At 38.5% G+C, this 24,225-nt stretch overlaps 1 protein-coding gene across 1 annotated transcript; it reads left to right on the forward strand.

Moving 5' to 3' along the window:
* The first annotated feature begins 1,457 nt into the window (after positions 1-1,457).
* On the forward strand, positions 1,458-6,674 carry ACTC1 (actin alpha cardiac muscle 1). The gene is made up of 7 exons (XM_066321448.1): positions 1,458-1,511; positions 2,082-2,230; positions 3,153-3,477; positions 4,132-4,293; positions 4,405-4,596; positions 5,819-6,000; positions 6,353-6,674. The coding sequence occupies exons 2-7, from the start codon at positions 2,102-2,104 to the stop codon at positions 6,494-6,496; spliced, it is 1,134 nt and encodes a 377-aa protein (XP_066177545.1). The 5' UTR covers positions 1,458-1,511; positions 2,082-2,101; the 3' UTR covers positions 6,497-6,674.
* Positions 6,675-24,225: the final 17,551 nt, after the last annotated feature.

Here is a 24,225-nt window from a genome sequence, read left to right on the forward strand (position 1 = left end):
AGGAAACTGATTCCATAATCTCTGATTTCAGAAGAAATTAAAGTCTGAGGGTCTCTGACGCCCCCTTTGGATATCGTTCAGGAAAAAACAGTGATTTCCAGTTGCACACTTTGTCAGAGCTAAACCACCGTGCAAAGACTGTTCTTCCCCCAACACTTCTCAAAGCCCCCACACTGCAGGTTGCTTGTGTAGCATTCGCAAGCTCTTTCCTTTCACATAATTTAAGATGTATATACCCATGTGATGTCTGCCAGCCTTTGTATGGCATCTCATAAACTGGACCTGTGTTTAAGCAGTTGATCCACTTGAGTGTTCCCCTTTTGACTTTGAATCTCACCATTCCCTTCTGTCCCAAACCTCAATCCTCCCCGCTGCATCCTAGCATTGTTTCACAGGCAGACACGGGACATTTTACAAGCTGAGCTCCTGGAGGACACTGTACTCCACATTATAATGAGTTTCTCTGGGACATGAGTTGACAATCTCTCCTTTCACATACCAGGCCAAACCCACTCAAGAGATGCCTATCCAGTCTTTCTATTTTTAACAAACAAACAAAAAAAAAGTCCTGAAGACACATGGATTTTCTAGGTTCCACCGCTGAAACAAATTATCAATGTGGATGTTTCAACAACTGAGCAGGAAAACACGTTACATTAGTACCATAGCTGGGTTTTGTCCAAGCTATTCCCATATCTCGTCCTCTGCCCTAGACGTATTTCTTACTGATCCAGTGTGCATTAAAAGAGCAAAAATGAGGAGTGTAAGTATATGCATATCAACATAAATGAACAACATCCCATTTTGTGCTATAGATGTCAGCCAAAAGCAGAGAAAAGGGTGATTTTTGCAGCATGTGCTCATCAAAGTTTAAAAGAAATCGAGTGTGCACTGCTCCTTCCTAAGGCAACACAGAAAGCAGATGCTGCCTCCACACAGGAGAGGAGCCTCAGTTGTTGACACAGAAGCAACCTCATCACTCGTTGATTAAATAGAAGCTCGAGTGGCCATTTTTTTTTCGGTAGAAAAAAGAAAAGCCGGGGAAGAAAACACTCGTGCGGCTTCCCTCGCACCCTCCGCCAAGCCCGAACATCACGAGTTTGAGGCGCCGCACCTGGCCGGGCACCGGCGGGCGCTGACCCCGGGGGCCGAGCCGGGCTGCCGCTTCTTCCCGGCCGCTTCCCGGCCCCTGCCCGGCCCCTGCCCGGCGGCGCTGACCCCCGGGGGCTGCGCTGGGCTCCCTATTTGGCCATGCGGCGGCCGGGGCCGCGCTGCCCCGCGCCTGCCTTACATGGGCCGGGCGGCCGCGGCGCGCCGGGGCTGGCCCGGCTCCATTCATGGCTGCGCGGCCGCTCAGTGGCGCGGAGCCGACCAAATAAGGAGAAGGTGGCTGCCCCGGCCCGCCGCGGCCCCGGACGACGCTGGCCCTCGGGGGGTATAAATCGGGGCGTCTCCGCCGAGCCAGCACCCAGGGTCTCCTCCGCTGCCCCCCCGCCGCCGGTGCCGGTCTGGTGAGTAGCGCGGCGGCACCCGCGGCCCCGAGGGGCGGGTGGGGGGCATTGGGTGGGACGGAACGGGACGGGACGGGATGGAATACATGGAAGGGATGGACGGGCGGGAGGCACCGCCGGGCGGGGGACGCTGGTCGTGCGGGTGCAGCCGGAGCTCGGGCCGTGCAGGTCCCGGCTGAGCGCGGCTCCTGCCGGGGACACCGCCCGCCCCGGCCCCTCCGGCCCCCGCGCAGCATCTGCCGCCGCGCTCCGACGGGGCGCTCTGGGCACGACAGATCGCGGCGATTCAAAAAGCTTTCCCTCCCTTTTCGATCTGAGGCCAGAGGGATCCGCTAATGACGCTCTAACTGAGTGTCTTGCAAGCTGGGGCGGCTTTTAAAGCGCGGAGAAGAAAGCGGCTGACGGACTCCGTTTAGAGCCCTGCCTGCGAGCCGTCGAGCATCCTCCAGGGACGACTCAAATTTCCCTCTCCCGCCGCAGCGATCCGGCGGTGCCCTCCGGCATGGAGGGCGGGAGGGCTCGGAGGGGCTGCCCGCGGAGCTCTGAGCGTGCCACCGTGCTATTTTCCAGGTTCCTGCTTCCTTCCGAAGATGTGCGACGACGAGGAAACCACCGCACTGGTGTGCGACAATGGATCGGGGCTGGTCAAGGCGGGCTTTGCCGGAGACGATGCCCCCAGGGCCGTTTTCCCGTCCATCGTCGGTCGCCCGAGGCACCAGGTAAATTCAGAGGCAGGACCGAGGCAAGACAGAGCATCACCCTCTCTCTAGGCATCGCCTCCACTTTCCTCTTCCCTCAGTTCTTCTGCCCTGTCCCAAATACGCTGCCCTCTTGTCTGCTCACTTCTTGCGATAACAGTGATTCATTCCCAGGTCTGGCCAGTGTTTCCTTAACTTCCCTGTTTGGCTGTCCTTTTTCTCCTACAATTTCCTTGGTAAAAAGTTCATAAAGTTATTTTTTTTTTAATGAAAACATTTTCCATTTGTATTTTTTTTTTATCCTGGGTAAATTACTGCTGAGGCTGCATACTAATATGAAGTATCTCTAATCACTAGAATGCTAATTTCCCTCTGTATTTTCCTGTTTACAAATTCTTTTTCCTGCTCACGGTATTGTGCAGTTTACTTTAATTTTTGGACCAGAAAGAAACAATTGAAAATAAGAGGTGCATTATAAATGGGAGAAAATCGATTCATCTCATGGAAGGAAAGATTTTATGAAAACAGCTCAGAATCTGTTGACTTAATATTTTAATAATGTTAAATTTGTTTTCCCATAGCCTTTCAAGGGTGTGAGTGCTTGTACTTTTCTTGAAAATAAGATAGTTAGAATTGGAGAATCACAGAATATCCTGGCTTGGAAGGATCATCAACGTCCAATTCCTGGCCCTGCATGGGACACACCATGTGCCTGAGACAGTTGTCCAAATTCTTCTTGAACCATGTCAGGATTGGTACTGTGACCCCTTCCCTGGGGAGCCTGTCCCAGTGCCCAAACACCCTCTGGGTGAAGAACTTTTTTATAATATCCAACCTAAACCTCTCCTGACTCAGCTTTAGGCCAGTTGTCTGTGATGTAGTTGTTTCACCTCTGTGATGTTGTCTTCCTCAAATAATGCTTTTCTGTGTCTTCTTCTCTTAGGGTGTAATGGTTGGTATGGGTCAAAAAGATTCCTATGTGGGTGATGAAGCTCAGAGCAAAAGAGGTATCCTTACTTTGAAATATCCAATTGAACATGGCATCATCACCAACTGGGATGATATGGAAAAGATATGGCACCACACTTTCTACAATGAACTCCGTGTGGCCCCTGAGGAACACCCTACTTTGCTCACAGAAGCCCCCTTGAACCCTAAAGCTAACCGTGAAAAGATGACCCAGATAATGTTTGAAACCTTCAATGTACCTGCTATGTATGTGGCAATCCAGGCTGTCCTGTCCCTGTATGCTTCTGGTCGTACAACAGGTAAAATAAACAAATAAGCACCATTCAGATTTCAGGAACTCTCCTTCCTTTCCATTCCAAATAGGAAAACACACCATTACTCGTTCAATTTACAGAAAACCAGGTATTTTTAGTTTATAGCAGTTATTGATAACAGTAGCATTAAAGCCAGTACAAAATAGGTTGACTTTGTTCTTTCCACAGACAATCTGCATTGCTTTTGGAGTGGCACCATGGAACTGACTGTGCCACTGATTGTTGTGGTGCAAATGAGGAGGCATTCCTGTAGGGTCTGCAGTTACAAAAACTGTTACACCAGCTTAAGTGTTTAAAATATACCAAAAGATGCCCATTATCAGATCAAAACAGTCCTTATTGCAAATATTCTTTCTGGTCAGTATAGTAGAGGTGGAAGATTGGTTTTATGAATTATTGTAAAATATGTATGTAACAACCGTCCTGTGGGAAAATTCACACCCCACTGGAATGTCCAGGCAAGCAGAGGCAGAAAGAATTGGAAAGATCTTTGTGACTGAAAAAGAATTATGCTACTTTATTTTGCCTTAAATAAATAAAAAGTAATTTATTTTGTTGTGTTTCTTGCTACTTCCTGTGTGTAAGGGCTCTAAGCATTTGCTAGGTGATTCCAGCTGCTCTCTGCCATTTCTCTCTCAGGTATTGTTCTTGATTCCGGAGATGGTGTCACCCACAATGTACCTATTTATGAAGGGTATGCTTTGCCTCATGCTATCATGCGCTTGGATCTGGCTGGCAGGGATCTGACTGACTACCTCATGAAGATCCTCACGGAGCGTGGCTACTCCTTTGTGACAACAGGTCAGTCCTTCAGCTTTTCTCTGCTGTGAAAATCCTCACGTCTCTCTTGGCTGATCATTTTCTCTAGTACTGTGCTCATCCAAAGCTTGATTTCATTCTCCTTACCTACAGCTGAACGTGAGATTGTTCGTGATATCAAAGAGAAATTGTGCTATGTTGCACTGGACTTTGAGAATGAAATGGCCACTGCTGCCTCTTCCTCCTCTCTGGAAAAGAGCTATGAATTGCCTGATGGTCAAGTGATCACAATTGGTAATGAACGTTTCCGCTGCCCTGAAACCTTATTCCAGCCATCCTTTATTGGTAAGTGTTCCCAGGAAATTCTCCTTTCTGTAGGAGGGATGGATGAATCAGAAGATTTGGAAGGTGCCTCGCTCTTCTTCCTGCTTACCTAAATTTGGCACAAAATCAGACATGAATGAATAATAATTTAGATCATTTGGTTCCTGTAAGATGGGCTTGATGTGAGCTCATCCGGTAATTAGCTGAATCCGGGCTCTTGTTGCGAGCTTTAGATCAAGTTTTAGAGTCACAATTTTTTAACAATAAAACATACAGTTACAATATCATCATTAAGGAGTTGGACTCCATGATCTTTATGGGTCCCTTCCAACTCAAGACATTTATGATTCTGTGTCACTGATAGCCTTCAATGCTGTATTTGTAAGGCTTACTCTTGAAACAGTATCTATTTCCATGAAGAAGTAAAGTGTCAGAGAGGGGAAGGATATGGCATGAAGGTGTGTGTGTATTTATATACACTGTAATTAACATTGCCATGGTCGAGATGGTAAGCCCTGCTGGTTGTGCACGCAGCTGATGGATACAGCAAATGTTTATGTTCTTAAGTCCCAAGCAGTACATGCAGTTGTTCATCAGCTGACATCTTAATGTGGATCCAGTGTCAACCCTTTCAGGAAGCACCTGTTAAAATTAACAAATTGGAATGAAACCCACAGACACTTGCTTCTTGTTTCTTTTTTCTTACCATCAAGTACTGATATCTTATTCTGTGTCATGGTTATGCCTTGTCTTGATGATTCTGAATAGTATACACTATATTTTGAGTAGACTGAAGAAGTTACTATCTTCTTTAGTTCTACTTCAACTATTTTTATTGTCTTCATTTGCTGTCTTTACTACATTCAACTAATGCTTTTAGTGAGACTGGCATAAACTTATACTCACGTTTTCTGTTCTTGATACCCCTCTTCCATTGCCATATACTAAGTAATTTTATCTTGTATTTATCTTGCATGTCTACTTTGTCTTACTGTTTAATATTTGGAGTCTCTTGCCTTTGCACATGCATTATGAGTCTTACCTTTTCTAACAAATAATGTTCACTTCATAAGTTAGTTTTGCAATCTTTATATTTTTCTTTATATTCAGGAAGCATTTTTACAAGAAAAGAGCCATAGAATTTCATATTAATGATGATGAGAAATGCCACATTTTCATTTCATGGAGACAATCTTGTATAAATCACTGGCCTACTGTTCTTTTTTTTTTTTTTTTTCTCAAGGTATGGAATCTGCTGGTATCCATGAAACTACCTATAACAGCATAATGAAGTGTGATATTGATATCCGTAAGGACCTCTATGCCAACAACGTCCTCTCAGGTGGTACAACAATGTACCCTGGCATTGCTGATCGCATGCAGAAAGAAATCACTGCTCTTGCTCCTAGCACTATGAAGATCAAGGTAAGGGATTTGACTCTGTGTTATAAAATGTGGATAAAGATGGAGACAATATCCACTTGATTAAACTGGGATTTAGGAACAATTCAGAAATGAGCTCAACAGCTGATGGAGAGATGAGCAGGAATTCCATTTAATCAGAATAATTATGCTGGTTAGAAGCAAATGTTAGAAAAGAAGAAAATATGATTACATATTATTTTAATACATTACATGTATTTTAAGAGCTGCTGAAGATCAATACTGTTATAGAAAAGTTTTTTACTTGCTTAAGGAAATACCTGGTGGTGTGTGGCATTGATGATATGGATTCATTGCTCAGAAATGAGGATTCTGTTGCTTTTCTTTATCCTAGATCATTGCCCCTCCTGAGCGCAAGTACTCTGTCTGGATCGGTGGTTCCATCCTGGCATCTCTGTCCACCTTCCAGCAAATGTGGATCAGTAAACAGGAGTATGATGAAGCTGGTCCATCCATTGTACACCGCAAGTGCTTCTAAGCACTTCCCCCCTCAATTTACTTCCCACTCAGGATGACGACAATATGCTTCTTGGAGTCTTCTGGCAAACCTTCCCGAACTCTTCAGTCATTGTACAGTTTGTTTACACACCCGTGCAATTTATTTGTGCTTCTAATATTTATTGCTTTATAAATAAACGAGATCTGGGACTTGCAACAAATTATTGTCTTTTGTTTTATTTGAAGTGTTTTTTGGTCAGAAAAATGAGACTTAACCCCTGGGACTTGGAAACTCCCTTCAGACCTATGAATACTTCTACTGCATCCATATCCTAACTGATGTAGGCATGTTTGGTCATGGTTTTCTATTAGAAGGATTTACACTTCATAGTTTTAATTTTGAAACTTGAACAAAAGAAGCAATATATTTCAAGGCTTATAAGGAAAAAGCCTTAGGGTAGACACAGTAAGTGGAACAAGTGAAAGGAAACCTTTCATACTCCCTCACTCAGCTTAGAAAGAATCTTCTATCGCATTTATTGTAACCCAGACATTTTAATATTAATTTATTAAAAGCCAAAGCTTCTGTAAAAGAATTATGTTAATATATTTAGAATGTGATTTATAAATAATTAGCTAAATCCTAAAGAGTCATGCAATTGTTTTCCATGGGCTATAAATATTTATGACAAAACTTAAATTGAAACTGACAGCTTACTCATCTTCCCCTATCTCTTCAAAGCCAGAGATAAAGTGAAGTCTTTATTGTAGTAATGCACAAGAATCAAACTTTTGCTGTATAAACCTACAATTGTTACAATCACAATTATTTTCACATCATCATTCTTAGGCAATTTTTAATCCTTAATCTTTGCTATCCTTTCTTGCTATTTGACCTAGATACTACAGTCATAAACTGCACACTTTCCGTGGGCGTTTGTGTTTCTCACCAAGATTTCTTATAACCGGGCTCTTTGATTTCTTTTTTCAAAGAGTAGTAACTAAAAAGGGAAGTACGGAATGATCTGGGACATTTTCATAAAAGTAATGGAACCAGTCAGTGTCATAGTTTGAACTATGTACAGACTAGAATATGCCTAAGTTTGATTTAGGAAGTCAGTTAAAGCAGTATCAAACTACTGTTTATGTAGTTAGTTAGCCAAGTTTCATTGGAGCTGTTTGAAAAGATAAAATTTTATCCTAATTTTATAACCCATTGCTAATTAAAAAAATGTTTACATTTGTTGGGAAACTTTCTGTTCCTCTTTACTTTTATTTTCTGTTTTATTTTCCCAAAAGGCATAAAAAATAGTCATTAGATGTGATCTCTAATTATATAGAACTCATTTATTCTTTCAAAAATATGAAGATATAGTTAATGTTTGTCCCCAATTTACTTATCATTAGAAGGCATTTTACTGGAGGACCACTGTAATTTCCTACCATCCCCTTGCAACTGAAATATTAAAATATTTTTAGATATTTTTGCAGTTGGGTAGAGAAGTTAGATGGAATTGTCAAATATAAAACAATTTAAACATATATATGACATGTAAAACATTTTACAATTTGGACATTAAATAATTTAGGCACACATAAAATTTTTACAGTATGAAAATTGAAACATAAATGTGAAATACTCGTCTAATACTGCACACAGTATTACTGAAATGTTGCTGCAAATAGGCCTTTTCATAATAAAATACCATTTAATGAACCTGTGAATCTGTTAAGGCAAAGTCAACAGCCTCCCATTGTTCTCAAGAAAGTTCAGAAGGTAATTATTCTGCATTTCTTGAAAATATGGGAACTCCTCCAGATGTCTGTCCCACACAGATGTTTGCCAATGACTTTTGTATATCGTTGTTTAGAACCACTACACTTTTTTGTCTTGACTTGCTTGCTAATTTGAAAGATTTGGCTGGGCAGAAAGGTTATCTCAGGTATTAGTGTGAATTAATAGGGTAACACTGGACATAAATTGCAACTAATTGGAGCTTAAAATGTTAAGCAGGTATGCAAAGGGCGTGCTCCGTCAACCCTAGTGGCTGCCTGCCTTGACTGGCTCTGACTGATAGCTCAGGAATGGTGCAACAGTTGGCACCACATTCACAGCTCTGATCAGGGATTCACCACTGAGCATGTGGGCATGAGTAGGGCATTGAAGGAACCCACTGATTGCAGGACAGATGGAAAAATTCCTTCCATAGGCATCTCGGGGTCTGTAACTCACAATTTGTGGAAATGGATATGAGCAGCAAGGATTGTACAAAATAGTCATGTGCTTGCATATATGTAGGACAGGACTAAAAAAAGTACCAATGCCTTATCCTTTTCCTCTTCTTACAGTGTTTTCCCAGATGCATTAATTTTTTGTACAATAATCCCAAATTTGGCTGTTGAAAATGATGTATTCCCACTCAGTGCAGTGAAAACTAGTAATTCATTTATACGGGAATTATAACAATTTCTGGAAGCAAAACTAGATCTAATTTGGCTGAGAGGAATTTGAATATTGTCACATAGTCTAGGATTCAAAATACTGATAAGAGAGGCCACTATTAAACTTTGCCTTCTGTTTACATTTTACAAGACTTAATGTGTCATACATTTTGCATGCAAAATGAGGACGGTGGAACGGGATGCAGAAACTGACTATATGTAGACAATTTTGGATATTTCCTCGAAAAAGGTAGATTAAAAAATATCTGTACCCAAACCCTGTTGTGGTCAACAATCTTCACCTCTGAAACACCTCAGCTAATGAAGATACTGACATTAATTTGAAGACTAAAGGAACACAGGCAAATGTCACTGCTTTTGATGAATTGCTCTTTCAGTAGAAGAACAAGAGTTAATGTTTAGCCAAATTATAGATTCAACACACACATTTTGAAAAGCAGTGTGTATATGTGGCAAAAGGTCTGTCTGCCACACTGAAGGGTGTCTGGTTATTTGACTTTGCAGCTCCTTACTGTTCTGTATGTAAAATGGAGTGGAAGGAGTTCTGTGGAAGTCAGTCTGACGCGATTTTTAAGCTACATAAAGAAGCTTTATTCAGTAAGAAGGGCTAAATAGTATTAAGAAATACTGACATACATCAGTAAGAGCTAAAATCTTATTGCCTGTTCTGGCAGCCAGAACAAACACTGCCCAGCACTTAAGCGTTTGACTGAAGGGCATTGAGGTATTACCATGTTGGCTGACCGTCAGATCCTACAGAAAACTTTCCTGGTAGACTGACAAGCTTGTTGGCATTTGAGGAGTATTGAGAATTATGATGAAAATGCAATGCTTTTAATATCTATATTAAGTATGTGCAAAGGATCTGGAAACATTATGATACTGCTTAAAAAGATGGATTTGGTTTTTTTTTTTCAGGAAATAAGGAGATGTTTCAGAACTCATTTGTTTGTGCTTAGTTTCCTTAAAAAACTTGTAGCAGAGTCATAAATTTGATAGAGTTATCTATTTTGTACTAATCTTCCCTTAAAAGGCTGTTTTAGCTAAAGCTTAAAAAAAGTCAGCCTGAGGGAAAGCACTAATAGGAAAATTTTTGGCTTGAATAATTGAATTCTGTAGAGTGATAATTTTTTTAATATAGAATGAGAGGGTTTTATACTTAGAAATCATTGAGTGACTCTAAATATATGTGACAGCCAGATTAATCTACAATACTAACATTAAAATAGAAAAAAAAAAAAAAAAAGAATAAAACCCTGCTGGTTGGATAACTGTATATGAGGCCTGGGCAGAGATTGATGCTTGCTTCCAATAACAGCTGAATCCTGTCCTACCCTGAAGCAATCTGTAATAGAAGCCTCTGTCATTATCAAGACACAAGAAAGAGAGTAAAATATTATAAAAGTGAGTGATTTTTAAATCCCACTCATTACATTTCAGAAAGAAGCAATTCAGGCAGTTAATACACTACCAATTACCTTTGTTTTTTTGTCCTGGGGATAGCTACAATTGCTGAAACCAAAAAAGTAAGCAATCAGAAATGTTAATTATTAGAAGACTGTTATAATGCTGTTATATATTTAAAGGATGGACTTAATTTATGATTAAGCTGTTATTTGTGAATAATATTGGATGAAATTAATATAGTAGGCATTAGCACAAATTAATATATCTGGTAGAAATTTTATATTTCGTTATAAAGGTGGAATTCACAAAATACTACATATGTTGTCTACCAAATACAGGGTAGTATGCTCCTGTAGAGGAGATGAGTTGTATTCTAGAAATATATTTTAAACAGAAGATATATATTCATGCAGAGAAAAAAAGTAGATGAGGCATTGCTTAAAGCTTTATTGACATAGATTTGTATAACATGTAAATGATATAATAAATCTGGGAAGGTACCAAACAAGATGAAGGTAGAAAGGGCTTAAAGATTAATTCTGAGTCTCTAAGCCCCTCAGGTTTAGATCACCAGAAAGAGCGATTAACATTATCATTGACAATATCATTGTCAGTGGTGATGAGGGCTACCTGAGCTTTCTTTCCTAAGGATCCCAAATGCCTTAGGAGTTACATTGTGGCTTCTGGAAATGCTTTTGCAAAAAGGTGGTGCTCAAAGGGAAGTTAAGGAGCTGTTGAATGTCAGAGGGGGCCTCCAACTCCAGCTCTTCTAGGGAGAGTGGAAATGCAGCAGCACAGCATCTTCTGGCACACAGGTATTGCCCTCCCACAGCTCTCTGTAGCTGGTTATGGCTGCCTCAGCTGAGACAGCGAACAGATGAAAAGTGTAGCTGATTCACTTCTGGGGAGGAAAAGGACTAGGAGGCACATATTGCTGGGCCAGTAGTTCTGGGGAGATCTTCCACAGCATCCAGAAGCACAGCGATTTCACAGTATCTGCTATCAAGGAAAGAAATAACATTTAGGGAATACAAGCCATATCTTCATATTTATTTAATAAATGAGTTCTGACACTAAATTTCACATTAAATCTTTGTTAAAAAATTTGATTATATGACCTATTTTCAAGACACAGACTTCTATCTTCAAAAACAGTCACTATTTTATATAAAAAACCCCAAATCAAATCCCAAATGTAAAGAGAATAAGAATCATTAACCTTAGACAAGAAAATTGTCTACTTCGGGTCTGTGTGTATACGTGTGCTTACAATGCTCTGATTCTCTGATAAGTCAAAGGGGAGAAGAGTTCTTGCAGAAATAGAAATCTCAGCAGATTTTAAAGACAAACCAATGAAAAAGCCATAAGGAAAAAACCACTTTACTTCTTTAGCATGAATTATGTCTTGGATTTAGCACCTTAACTGAGTGATCCTTCCTTGTCAAGGAACACCACCTACAAGAAAATGTTGTTTTCCAGATAAATCAAGGCCATCCTGTATCTGTAACTCTACTTTGGGCAAAAGATTAAAAGGAATCATCTCCTTTCTGTTCTTCTCTTACTGGTTAATCATCCGATATTTTTCTTGTGCTAAACTTCTGATTAATTTTCTAATGTTATAGTTTCACAATTTTAGTACCTGATTATTGAAATTAATGTAATTAACTGGTTGAGTCAGTAATTTAGCATTAGTTATGAATTCATGTTCATTACCATACTGTTCCCCTCATTGTTAAAGCACTGGACCCATAGCAGACCCATAGCCTGTTTGGGTATGCAGAAGTGTGGAAAATACAATGTCTGGGTTTATTCTTACAAATGCTTAATGATTTTTTGACCCATACTTAAAAAACAAAATGTGTGTTTAGGGATGAATATATAGTAGCTATTTAATGTATAACTTATTAAATGTCCCAATCCATTTTCAGTTACTACAAAATGCCCAGATATACCTTTAACTTGTAACAGAAGATATTGTAAAAAACAAAAGCTTTAATATGTGATGCAATAATTTACAAAAATTATCTTAGGCCTGACTAGTCTTAGTGGCATAGAAATAATTTCAGATTTATTTTTTAATTGAATTTGAGCTCTCTTGCGCAGCTCAGCTCTGTAGGGCAACCAGACAAACTGCAGTAATGCAACATCTTCTGATCTTTTGCCCATACACTTTGGCCGTTAAATTGAATGGAATTTGAAAGAGACTTGCATGGAATTGGTATCTTCACTCTGCATAGGAAAATGAGTTATTATGTTATTGATGGTGATATTTTCTCTCTTACACTTATTTCTGGATTCTCCAAATTTTTTTCTGTAATAACATACATATATATACACACACATACATGCACATGGAAATACACTTATAGATATTTGTGCATATATATGCACACAAATATTTTCCCTAAGCCTTCTCTTTAACTTTACATTGAAGTGCATCCCTGACTCGGTAACAAGTTTCAGAGGCCACGTCTGTACCACACAGCAAATGAGTATTCCTCTCTGGAGAACTGGCATAGTTGCAGCTGGAAAGGAAAATGCTTCTGGTCAGAAACATCACAGAGGCATTTTAGTAAGACAAAACTATTAATATTTTGTAGCCTTGTTCCTAAGACAGAAGTTAATTTCTAACCTGATTTATTTCTGTGCTCAGAGGAAAACCTCAGAACTTTCGGATTCTGAGATCAGAACTTAAGTGTTCTTAGTGACAATGCAAAATACTCTTTCATTCTTGCAATCTTCATTCAAAAAGTGCCACAGAGGTAAGATTTTCAGATGTAACCTCAATAGGTCATATACTGCTGAAAGTGTAAAAAAGTGTAAAAAATGCCCAGAGAAAACTTTTGCTACATCTGGAGTCACATTCTGCATGTTAATGGCTGCAGCAATAGTTTTGTAGACTTTTCCTTCTGATGAAATATATTGTCATTTGTTGTCATCAAACTTTTTCTGCCGTTTAGTTTCAACTAAGATCATGAATTCTGTCCATTGTATTGGCACTTAGCAGAAATTGGAAACTACATTCTGACCTTATTTCTGTAAATAAAATTCATATCAAATCATCAGGAATAGTAAGTATCTGCAGGTTCTTCTTTCTGCAGGAGGTATGCAGAGAGTTCTGTTGCTTACACAAAGAAAATACCTTGCTATTGAAAATGCTATAAGGCTATTTCTTGTATAAGAAATTATACAGAGATAGTGATTGTGCAATCTCCTAATAGGGTCATGTGGTGACAGAGGGACAGTGGGTGCTATTAAAAGCTTGACATTTATCACTCACAGTGTTTAAATTTATCATGGAATTTGTGGCATTTGCCAATCTAAGTATAGAGAATGCCACAAATACCACAGAACAGATAAATACTGCTGTGCAAAACCCAACAAACAATTGGTGGCTCTTTCCTAAACCTACAGCACTCTCCATTCTGGAAATGTATTGTAGGTGCTACTGGCTGAAATTTCTCAGTATGAAGCAAAAAAAAAAGTTCGTTATATTTTTCTTTTCCTTTATCTTGAATATTTAGACTAAAAGGTTCCATGTATAGTTTTCAATGTAACTTTTAAGTGAAATTTTTCAGTACATCAAAATTTAAGTGTCCTAAGGCTAACAAAAAATGGAGTAACAACACTTTGTGTCACAGTTTAATGGTGAAATGTACAACTGTGGAATTCCTGTTGGAAAACAAAAACAAAAACAAAAACAAAAACAAAAACAAAAACAAAAACAAAAACAAAAACAAAAACCAACTTTTCTGCAGAAAGTTGTTCTCTAGAACTCAGAGCTTTAGAGCTCTGTCTAAATCCTGAAGGACAAAATTGATATAAACAATCACACTGCACACTTGCTCTAAGAAATACACAAAAGTCATCATTATTTTCTTTGCAATAACTGCAGAAAAGACATTAGGATAATATAGTGTTTAATGGAGCAGTATTTTCTTCATCTAACAAAGCAGCTTTAATTCTTGGTGGTCGAGGAGATAAAGGCTTCTCCATTGTCTCACGAGTTTAGGTTTACGGAGTCTAGGCACCCAAATCCAATTTGTACCTTGGAAGATACTGTTTTGTGACTTCTCTTTCCCAAGTTCACAGGGTGGACTGCTCTCAACTCACACCAGCAGGTGCAGTTCTGTCCCTGCTTGGCTGGAGGAGGTGTTGTGGTGCTAATCAACAATTCTCATGTGTGTAAATTGTGCAAATGATACCTTGCTACAGCTTAAGAAATTGAGGCAAAAAGTTAAAGGAATGTGTCCATACTTGTGACCAAGTTCCTCATCTCTGTAAATGATGTGTGCTTGATACCTTAATGGGATTCTAGCCTTGTAGGACAGACCTAGGCCTAGAGTTAGATAATTTCTCTGCCATGCAGATATTAAGTCTGGCTTTTTGATTATCTCTTAAGTTTTTGAATGTATCTGTTTACAGCAGATGGCACTGAAGAGTATATAATGAAATTGCTGGGCTATCAACAAGACCTGTGTGTCACAAGTCACTCCTGTTGTTAGTTCATGACATGAACTCTTCACATTCATTTGCTACTATTCTCCAAATTCTTTCCAAAATCACAATTTGCCTGGTGAAAGCATTGGAGGGAAGCAGGCTAGAGAAAGAGGGTACTGTATCCAACTTCAGCCATTTCTATAATGATTTAAAATTTACACAAGTCATAGGTAATTTGACCTCTTGAAAAATCTCTTTAAAAGTCTAATGTATTTTGCTTCAGAGAGTATTTCTTTGGAGGACTAGAACTTCAGATATAACTTAAATGCAGAACAAAACCACTGCACAATATTCTTAGGTCCATTAAAAAAGAAAAGAAAAAAGGGCCAAAATCTCAGGTCAGTTAAATCTAAACACAGCTCTTGTTTTGAAGCTGATGATTCTAGTAGGGCTGTCTGAAGTAGGTGAGGTATGGCTATTTTCCAAAACAGGTTTGTTTTTTTTCCCCCCATGCCGTAAATTTCCAGTGCATGCTTCTAACCAGCCACTGAATATAGCAGCTAAAAAGAATCAAGTGGATACACCCTTTGTCTTTGTGAAAGGGCACTTTGTGTGGAGATTTCACACTGTGTGTTTCAATCTAGATTCTCGCCAACCGGATGCATGAATATGGTATTTTGACTTTCTGATTTCTGAGAAAATGATTTTCATAATAAATATCGTACATAAGAAACACTTTGGTGTTCTCTTAAGTAAGAAGGCAATAATACCCAGTCACAGAAGACCACTTAGAATTTGGGTTATGTGTTTATTTAACTTTGCCTTTTCTGTGTGTATTATGATTTGGTTTTCTTATCTACACATTCACTTAATAAAAAAATAAAAATATTTTTAACAAGTTAATTACAGCCATTGTAGCAGCATGCTTGATTTGTTTCAGAGGCAGCTGTGATAGGTGTCTGCAGGACAATCATCATGACCTGTGAAGCAAGAATGTTGGCACTTCCTAGTTCTGGAAAGACTGTTTTTCCCTGCTGCTGGGAATAGAGCAACTAAATATCTTTCATTTAATTCTTTTGCTATATATATTTGATATATTTCTCTGACCAACCACTGAAAAGAAAGCATATAATCTTAATTATGAAGCCAAAATCAATGTCTTTATATTATACTTCTTCCTGTCCCCACCCTCCCAATCTTAAAAACTGAAGAAAATTACATTATTGAGAAGGACTGATTGTAAGAAGGGGAAGCTCAGACCCTTCTCCCTGTTTGAGAATGTTTTCACAGTCATGGTGCAGGTAGGAGGCTTGCCACCCAATTTAGTTTTGCTGGCCTCGTTGTGTTTCAGAGTGAAACATGCAGTGTTAAGTTGTGTTTTCCATTCAACAGAAACTGTGCCTACACTGTGTGTATGACTCATCTGCCTGTCTAGTTGGTGTTCTTTGGATTAATTGATCTATCTTTGAGCTCATGTTTTCTCTCACACCTTGTTTGTTTTTGTGGCAGTCATATTTGGATTTCACACATTTATTTTTGCTGTGCATTGTGCCATCAAGCCCAAGGTACAGTTTGCACTGACATTTCAGGTAGCATGACTTGGGACTTTGGTAACTAGTTGGTGTAATTAAACTAAATATGCTTCACAAATATTTATTAAAGCCCTGTGGGACTGGCTGTATTTTTTTCCTCTTCCCCATTGCATTAGCATTCCTGTGAGCCTTTTCCCTTTGTAATGCAGTTTCTGTCCCAAGGTTGATCCTTCCCACCAAGGAAACAGTTAAAATGATGAAATGTATAAAAAAAACTCTAACAATAAAAAAGAGGATCAATAATTTATCCATGTTTTTGGACATATTACTAATTGAAATAAATTTTAAACAGAGGAAGCCTTTAAGTGTTTATCAGAAAATACCTGAATCACCTTGCCTGAATTTTGTCCACTAAAACTGTCAGATGGATGTAATTATACAGTAAAACCAGGGCTGGAAATCAACTGATTTCTATTTCTTACGATCAGGAGAGGGTCTGTTTTGAGAAAACACTGGGAAGCTATGTCTCACCATCACATCCTAAAACTCTCATCTGAAAATTGTGTGTAATTTTCATCTATTTGAAGCTTTGAAAAATCTTAATTAAATTGAAAGCTTGGGAGCCCTAGTCCTTCTGGGTTTTTGATTCACTGTAACCCCTTTTTTCTTTTTAGGCAAAGAAAAGTCTCTGGGATGCAACAAGTCTTTCACAGATGCATTCTTAGAAGTTTCTGCCAGGAAGAATGTATTTCATCCCACCTCTGTGCAGTAAATCAGAATGAGGAAAGGGAGAGTTACTGTGCCAGGTTAGGAGGTATGACCTCCTTATGGGCGTGAATACAGTCTGAGTAACTCTGTCATGAGGAATTTGTGTGTGAAACAAAGATATTCTGTACAGGGTTATTGTAGAAAATATAGTTGTTTTATTTCTTATGTTGTGGCAGATACAGACATACAGACAGATACAGATATAAGAGATGCTTCAAAACTTGAAAAAAAACCCAAAAACATAGGTAAAACCTGATTTAGTATTGCTAATACATCTTAGAAACTGGAAAGAATCAATAGCTCTTAAAAATGTTTATGATATAAAATATTTATACATTTGCATGTACATATAAGACATTCACACTCTATTGAATCCTTTGAAGTTCAACTGACAAATATTTTGAAGACTCTCTGGTTTTAGGCTCTGGTTTAGGTGTTCAGCCTCACAAGAGGTGTGAAATGTAGGGTGCACAATTTTGCCCTCCAGCTTCCTTTGATCCTCAGCAAGGTGTAGAGCTGGGCAAGCACAAGAGGGAAATGTATCTAGGGATGACTCAAAGAGGTGCTTGGTGGGCTGGTAGGGTGAGAAAGCCTGCACACCCCAGGGCTCAGCTCCTGGTAATGTTGTAAAGATGTGGATAGATTAATGCAAGATATGTCTCTCTATGCTGTTTCTCACCTGTAAAACAGACACAGCTTTAGATAATTGAAATCATGGAGCCAGGTACCATGACAAATTTTCTTACTTTTTTTAAAAACAATCCTCACATTCTTGCAGGAAAGTGTGAAGGATGTTGCAAACACTGCCGAGCAGAATTTCTAAATCTAAAATGCCAAGTAAATACTTGATTCGAATGAGGACAGATTTGCATAGGATGTACCTAAATCAGTGCAGCCCTTGAGCAACTCTAACCTATGCAAGAAATTATGTCAGTTGCACTGTCATCTAGAAAAATAAACTGTAATTTCCAATCTATAGCAATATTACACATAATGATGATTTGTCCTTTTCTTAAAAACACACAAAATAAATCACACACATTTGCTGCTGTCCTACAATGTTTTATGAATGATTGAATTTATCTTTTTCTCTCAATTTGTCAGATTCCTGCATTATAGTTGAAAGTACACTATCTCTAATAGATTCTGAAAAATACAGTTATGAGTTGAATATTTCAGAATATGAAAATTTTTGCAAAATCTATAGGTAAGCATTCATTTTTCTATGGGATAGAAGAAATTTATATTCTGAATTTGATTTTGCTCCATTTTGAAATGGAAACATTACAAAAATTTAATTTAATACTCATCCTGGAAATCTTTTTCTTTAGGAAAGATGAACAAATGGTGTTATGAAAACAAAGCATGCTGCACAGCACTGAGCAGATGCTGTTTGTTAGTAACAGTTGTGGAACTCACAAAAATGCCAGTTTAAATTACCACCTGTGAAATTTCAGATGTGCATGATTGGGATGAGCCTGGGAAAGCATTCTTAATAATATATTCAGTATAAATTGCTAATTTCCAGTAAAAGTGTGTAGCTCTATATATCAGATTAAAGATTCTAGACCAAAAGACTGATACTACTGAATATTCATAAACTTACATTAATTTGAAAATAATTTTTAAAAATGTAATGAACTCCACAAAATATGTCAGATTCTTTTCTCAAATCCATGACTACATATTCTTGGTCTGTATGTGCTAGTGTCACTGAAAGCAAAATTTCAATAACTTTTACCTAGGATCTTACCAGGGACAGCCTAAAATCTTGTGGAATTTAAATATATTTCCACCACAGAACTGATTTAACTCACTTTAGTGATCTCATAGAAGAGGATTCCTAGTGAATTCCTGTAGATGGTTTTGCCTTTGCTTAATCCAGACTGTCTTCCTGAACACATTCCTCATATGCACTATGGGGGACTTTATCCCCTTCTGTGGCAAGCAGGTTCTGACTGAGCAGGGGCAGCTCCAGAGGTAGAGCCTGTAGTGTTAACTAATCTGTTGTTAATTTATCTGGGGTTAACTGCGTTTCACTAAAATGTAAATACCAATGTTTGAAAGTCCCACCACCCACTGCTTTCAGCGTGGTTTTTTAACACTCCATTGTACCATTCAATTTTCCCAGAGGCTGGTGCCTGATAGAGAATATGACACACCAAATCAATACCATACTCTCTGGCCCAGGTGTCTATGAGGTTATTTTGAAAATTAGCCCAATTGTCCAACTCAATTCTTTTGGGAGTACCATATCTACACAGGACTTGCTTTTCAGGGGCCAGGATCGTGTTTCAGGCAGTAGCATGGGGCACAGGGTAGGACTCCAACCATCTAGTGGTGGCTTCCACCATGGTCAGCACACAGTGCTTGCCTTGGCTGATTTGGGGAAGGGTGACGTAGTCAATCTGCCAGGCCTCCCAACACTTATATTTTTTACCATTATCCCCTGCACTGGGAGATACTGGCCAAGGTTAAGTCCATCCCTCAGTCATGAGCCCATCTGGATGTTGCATCTCTTCTTCAATGACCTGAGGTGTCATGGGCCCACCGAGCCAGAAATAATTCACCCTTATGTTGTCCGTTCAGATCCACTTGAAACACTTTAATCTTGGCAGCCCAATCCATTTGTCCATTGTGGTGCTCTTCCATAGCCCAACTTTTGTGCACATGTGCATCTCATGATGTACTTTTACAGCAAATTTCTCTACTCCAGTGGTGATGTCTTGCTACATTTCAGTAGTCCAGAAGGTTTCCCTCTGTGCTGACAATTGGTCTTTTTTCATTGGTCCAGTCACCCCTACAGAACATTTGCTACCATCCATGCCCCAGTGTAGAGGTGGAGCACTGGCCATTTCTCTTGCTCAGTGATGTGCAAATCCAGCTGGATGGCTTTCAGCTCTGCTACCTGACTTGACCCACCTTGCCTCTCAATAATTTCTGTCTCACCACATAGGACTCCCCAGCCAGGACACACGTGCATAAATACATACATCTGTGCACCCATGAATACATATTTAAACCTTATATAACTGGAATAGAATTAATATCAAATATATTTCACAATTTTTTGTTACAACTGTAGAATCTTTGAATGTCAGAAGGATTAAAGACCCTCTGCATTTTTTACTGAGCTCCTGCTTTTTACACTCCCATTCACTGACATAGTTTACTTTCAAGTCAATCACTTGACTGCCCTAGTTATTTCAAGGGATTGTTTCAGCCTGGCTTCGGAAGGGAAGCTTTAATGTAATGTGAATTCCCTTCTGTGACTGGTGAGATGGGGAGGGAGAGGGCATGAGTGAGGGGCACCAGGAATACTGAAGACATATGGTGGTGTAACAATGAAAACGAAGGAAAAGGACTCTTCAGTAAATCACATCAACCAACTGAAAGCAGCTGGGAGTAGAGATTCAGCATTTGGTTGAAGACAAATGTCAGGGCAGAGATAGACAGTAGGTCTGAAAAAAGTGCTTGATGTAATGCATTCAAGCTGAAATACTGAAGCATGATTTCTTATAATTTATTTTCTTTTTTTTGTATGGAATAGGAAAAGCACCAAAATGCTGCCAGGAGTTCCAGCATAGAGGATTCTTTTCTTATTACTGGATCTTATTTTTTTTTGTTGTTCTGGATATTCTGAAGAATTTAATAAAGTTCCCAGGATTCATATTCTTTCATGGGAAATTTTAAGATGTTCTAGTGTAAATATTTTCAAGGTTTTTAAATTCTGGCTCATCTAAAGCCAGTGGGAATTGCTATTAGTACAATGAAAATTTACTACCACAGGATGGAGATATTATGATACAATATAAATTTTTAAAAGGTATTGTTACAGTGAAATTTAATTATGGTTCTTCTGATGAAAATTTGTAAGTCTCTTTGATGGAAAAGAGAAAAATAAGGTCTGTCAAACTGAGTCTAGCAATATTCTGCATTGACTCTGGCATCTGGTGGTATAATTGGCTAGTATTTTACCACAATGCCCTAACCAGTTATACTGGGCTACAATTTTTTGTAATACATATCTTTGAAAGAATAGACTCTAGGAATAAAATAATTTGTTCAATGGCAAAAAATTTTCACTCCTATATTGAATTAATTATTATATTAGCATGTAGATATTTTTTGCATCCTTAAAATGTGTACTAAATCTGTTTATGGAGGAATCATTCATATCTTTTCTGTCTGAGGTATTTTTGAAAGGCTCTTTCATTAAAGAAAACTGAAATGGAAACCCACATAAGATTGGCTCACAAATTTACACTTAAGCCATCATAATCCATGAAACTGCATTAATGGAAGTTTGAATGCTTTAGCACAATGTGCTTTTTTGAGATTGGTGAAACTCAGAAAGGAAACTCAACAGAATGGCAGCAGATGATCTGGTCACTAGAATATTTTACTTTTGTATTTCTTTGCAGAGCCTGACAAGTCATAAGTATTTGTTTCAATGGTATTTTCCTTCCCCTGGCTGCATTCTATCTGCAAATAAATCTAAGTTTGCAAGGAGTGCAAATGCTGCTGCATTAGGAGCTGTAAACATGCCAGAAGTAAATGCAACTATAATTCAGTACATAGGTTCAAATTGTTTCCTAGGAAATTGATTTGAGCTGTTAATTTGTGCACAGAAAGGTCCCTGTGGACAGCTTACAAGAACTCCATAAAACTTGGGTGATTTTTTCTGTCAGGAAATAAAATATTCTGTAACTAGGAAAGTATGATACTTAAATTTTGTTTTCTAGTTAAAGCAGTCACTTTTTGGTATTTTAAATTCCCTTAGTTCAGAAGATTGTGGAATATTTACTTAATACCTTCTCCCATTGTGAATATTTCTTATGGTAGCCTCCCTGCCCCCTTGCAAGAATAGCTATGGAACTTCAATATGACTTAGGAACCCTCACTTTGAAAGTTCATGACTATTCATAGATTTATTTCTTCTTCAATGATTACATTCATTGTTTTCCTGAATTTTTTTTCCATTTATAGCAATCTTCATTTGTAAGTATGGACCTCTGATGCATAATAGAGTCTTAATTTGATTATTAGATTAACTGAGTGTTTTGTCTGTTCATGCATTACAGGAAACTCCGAATTCTGTGCACTTGACACTGCTACTGTCAAGCATGAAACATATAAATGTAGGCTCTATTCCATTCTCACAAAGAGCACAAGGGCCCACCCTGCAACTGACAGCTTTGACACAAACACCATTGAGTGGATGGGAAGAGTGTGCTACCCATTTCTTGGCAGCAAAATGAGTATTCTTGCAACGTTGCTTTCACTTGTGAAGGACTGAAGTCATTAGCACACCAAATCTTTTACCTTTTGGGAAGTCATTACTTTTAAAGCTGCAGAAAAAAATAGACTTTTTCTGCTGTGATATACTAGAGTTATCTTTTGAGGGAATTCATTTGAGAAAAAGGCATGGAGAGGGATTTCGCATTAAGACCTACATACAGCAGTAACTGCATCTAGAATTGTACTCATACAGTGGGGAACGTACACACAAATGCTCATTTTAATGAGAGAGAAAGTGTAGGTAGAAGCAGATGACCTAGATGATTTTATGAATAAAAGATTTAATCTGATGCAATCATTTCATTAATACACACATGGCATCAAATGAAAGCAGAGCATAGCAGATGGCTATGAGAGGTCTTAAAAAGGCATTTTCAGTTTAGTAGCTAATGACTTAGATTTCATGGACAACATCAAATAGTATCAGAAATTAAACATTTATCAAACCAGTCTTCCAAAGAATGTTCTAATGCTTTATGAAAACAATGCTGAAAAATCTCTATTTTGTGACTCTAGTTAGAAAATACAGTCACATTATATATTGTACAGCTATAAGGAATTATTTTTATTTATTAATAACCAATATTAATTTAATTTAAAATTTTTATTTGCTTCCAGTTTGTTACAAATGGTGGAAATAGTGGTTTCTAATATAACAATGAAATACAGTCCTTTGCCATGCAATTTTAGAATATAAATATGACGTCTATTGATTTGCTATGGTGATGGATGCACTGCAAACAGCTGCAAAAAATTACATTGAGGAAGATTGTTGGCATAGTACTAATAATATATTCAATTTATTTTAAGATAAAATATTTGGAAGAAATTCAGAATGAAGGTATAACTTTAATAGGAGGCAGTAAGTGTGGAAGGCTCATGTAAGATCTGTGTTGTGTTTTTACATTAGTAAACTTCAGCAGAGTAAGCAATGAAGCAGAGGAATAATGCTGTTCAGCACACTGTGACAGCACTGGCCATGTGGCTACCTCACCCTGACCCTGTAATGTCATCTGTGTCCAGGTTGGAGGGGGTCTGACAGACAAGCCAAGTCAGTTCTGCTCTCAGTCTGTTCTGCTCCATCCTTGAGGAATGTGCATCCTGCAAGATTTGATTGCTCTCCAGACCCTTTACAAAACCAGATCAGGGCAAAAGGGCTGGATTTCTTAGAGAGAATCTGGCCTACAGCTTCTTACAGACAGATTAACCTCAGTTTGGCTTCAAACTGAGGACACATACAGTCTCATTCTTCAGACCTAATCTAAGATCAACTCAGTCTATATTATTACATCAGAAATTAATATCACAGCACTGGCGTCTTTGAACTCATGCAGACTGAATTTTCCTTTTGCAAAGCTTCTTTGAGATCTTGTTAGAAATGACAGAGTTTATACTGAATTTGGATGGAACAGGAATACTTATTCTCTTTGAATGCAAAGCAGGAGGAACAAAAATACACCCTACCACCCAAAAGCCCATGTGTGGAATAGCAAGCTCATCTTGTTTCCTTTCTATGTAACAAATAAAAATATTGAACAAGACAAGCTTAGCCCTGTTGCAAACTGTTATTGCTGCTTCATTAGGAAACAGTTCTTTGCAAGCCAGGAGATACAAAGTTTAGATAATCCTGAATGCTTTTGAATGAAATGCAGGCATGGGTTTCTAATCTGAATACGTACACTGTGCAATATACCCTCACAGCATCTTTGGCAGCCTGCTGCTCTGCAAATCCTGGCTTTACTATTGGCTGAAGCATTCAGGGGAATGGTGTAAAAACTAAGATGAACCTTTAGAAGCTGAAAATCTTCTTACGTCTACAACTTACAGTCATGTAAGACTATACATAGTCTGAGCACTT

Source organism: Sylvia atricapilla, chromosome 6 (assembly GCF_009819655.1).
Source record: "Sylvia atricapilla isolate bSylAtr1 chromosome 6, bSylAtr1.pri, whole genome shotgun sequence".
Taxonomy (NCBI): Eukaryota; Metazoa; Chordata; class Aves; order Passeriformes; family Sylviidae; genus Sylvia; species Sylvia atricapilla.

Coding starts and splice junctions, on each gene's coding strand:
- ACTC1 (XM_066321448.1), top strand. CDS start 2,102: ATGTGCGACGACGAGGAAACCACCGCACTGGTGTGCGACAATGGATCG. Junction 3,478..4,131: donor TGCTTCTGGTCGTACAACAG/GTAAAATAAACA, acceptor TTTCTCTCTCAG/GTATTGTTCTTGATTCCGGA. Junction 4,294..4,404: donor CTACTCCTTTGTGACAACAG/GTCAGTCCTTCA, acceptor CCTTACCTACAG/CTGAACGTGAGATTGTTCGT.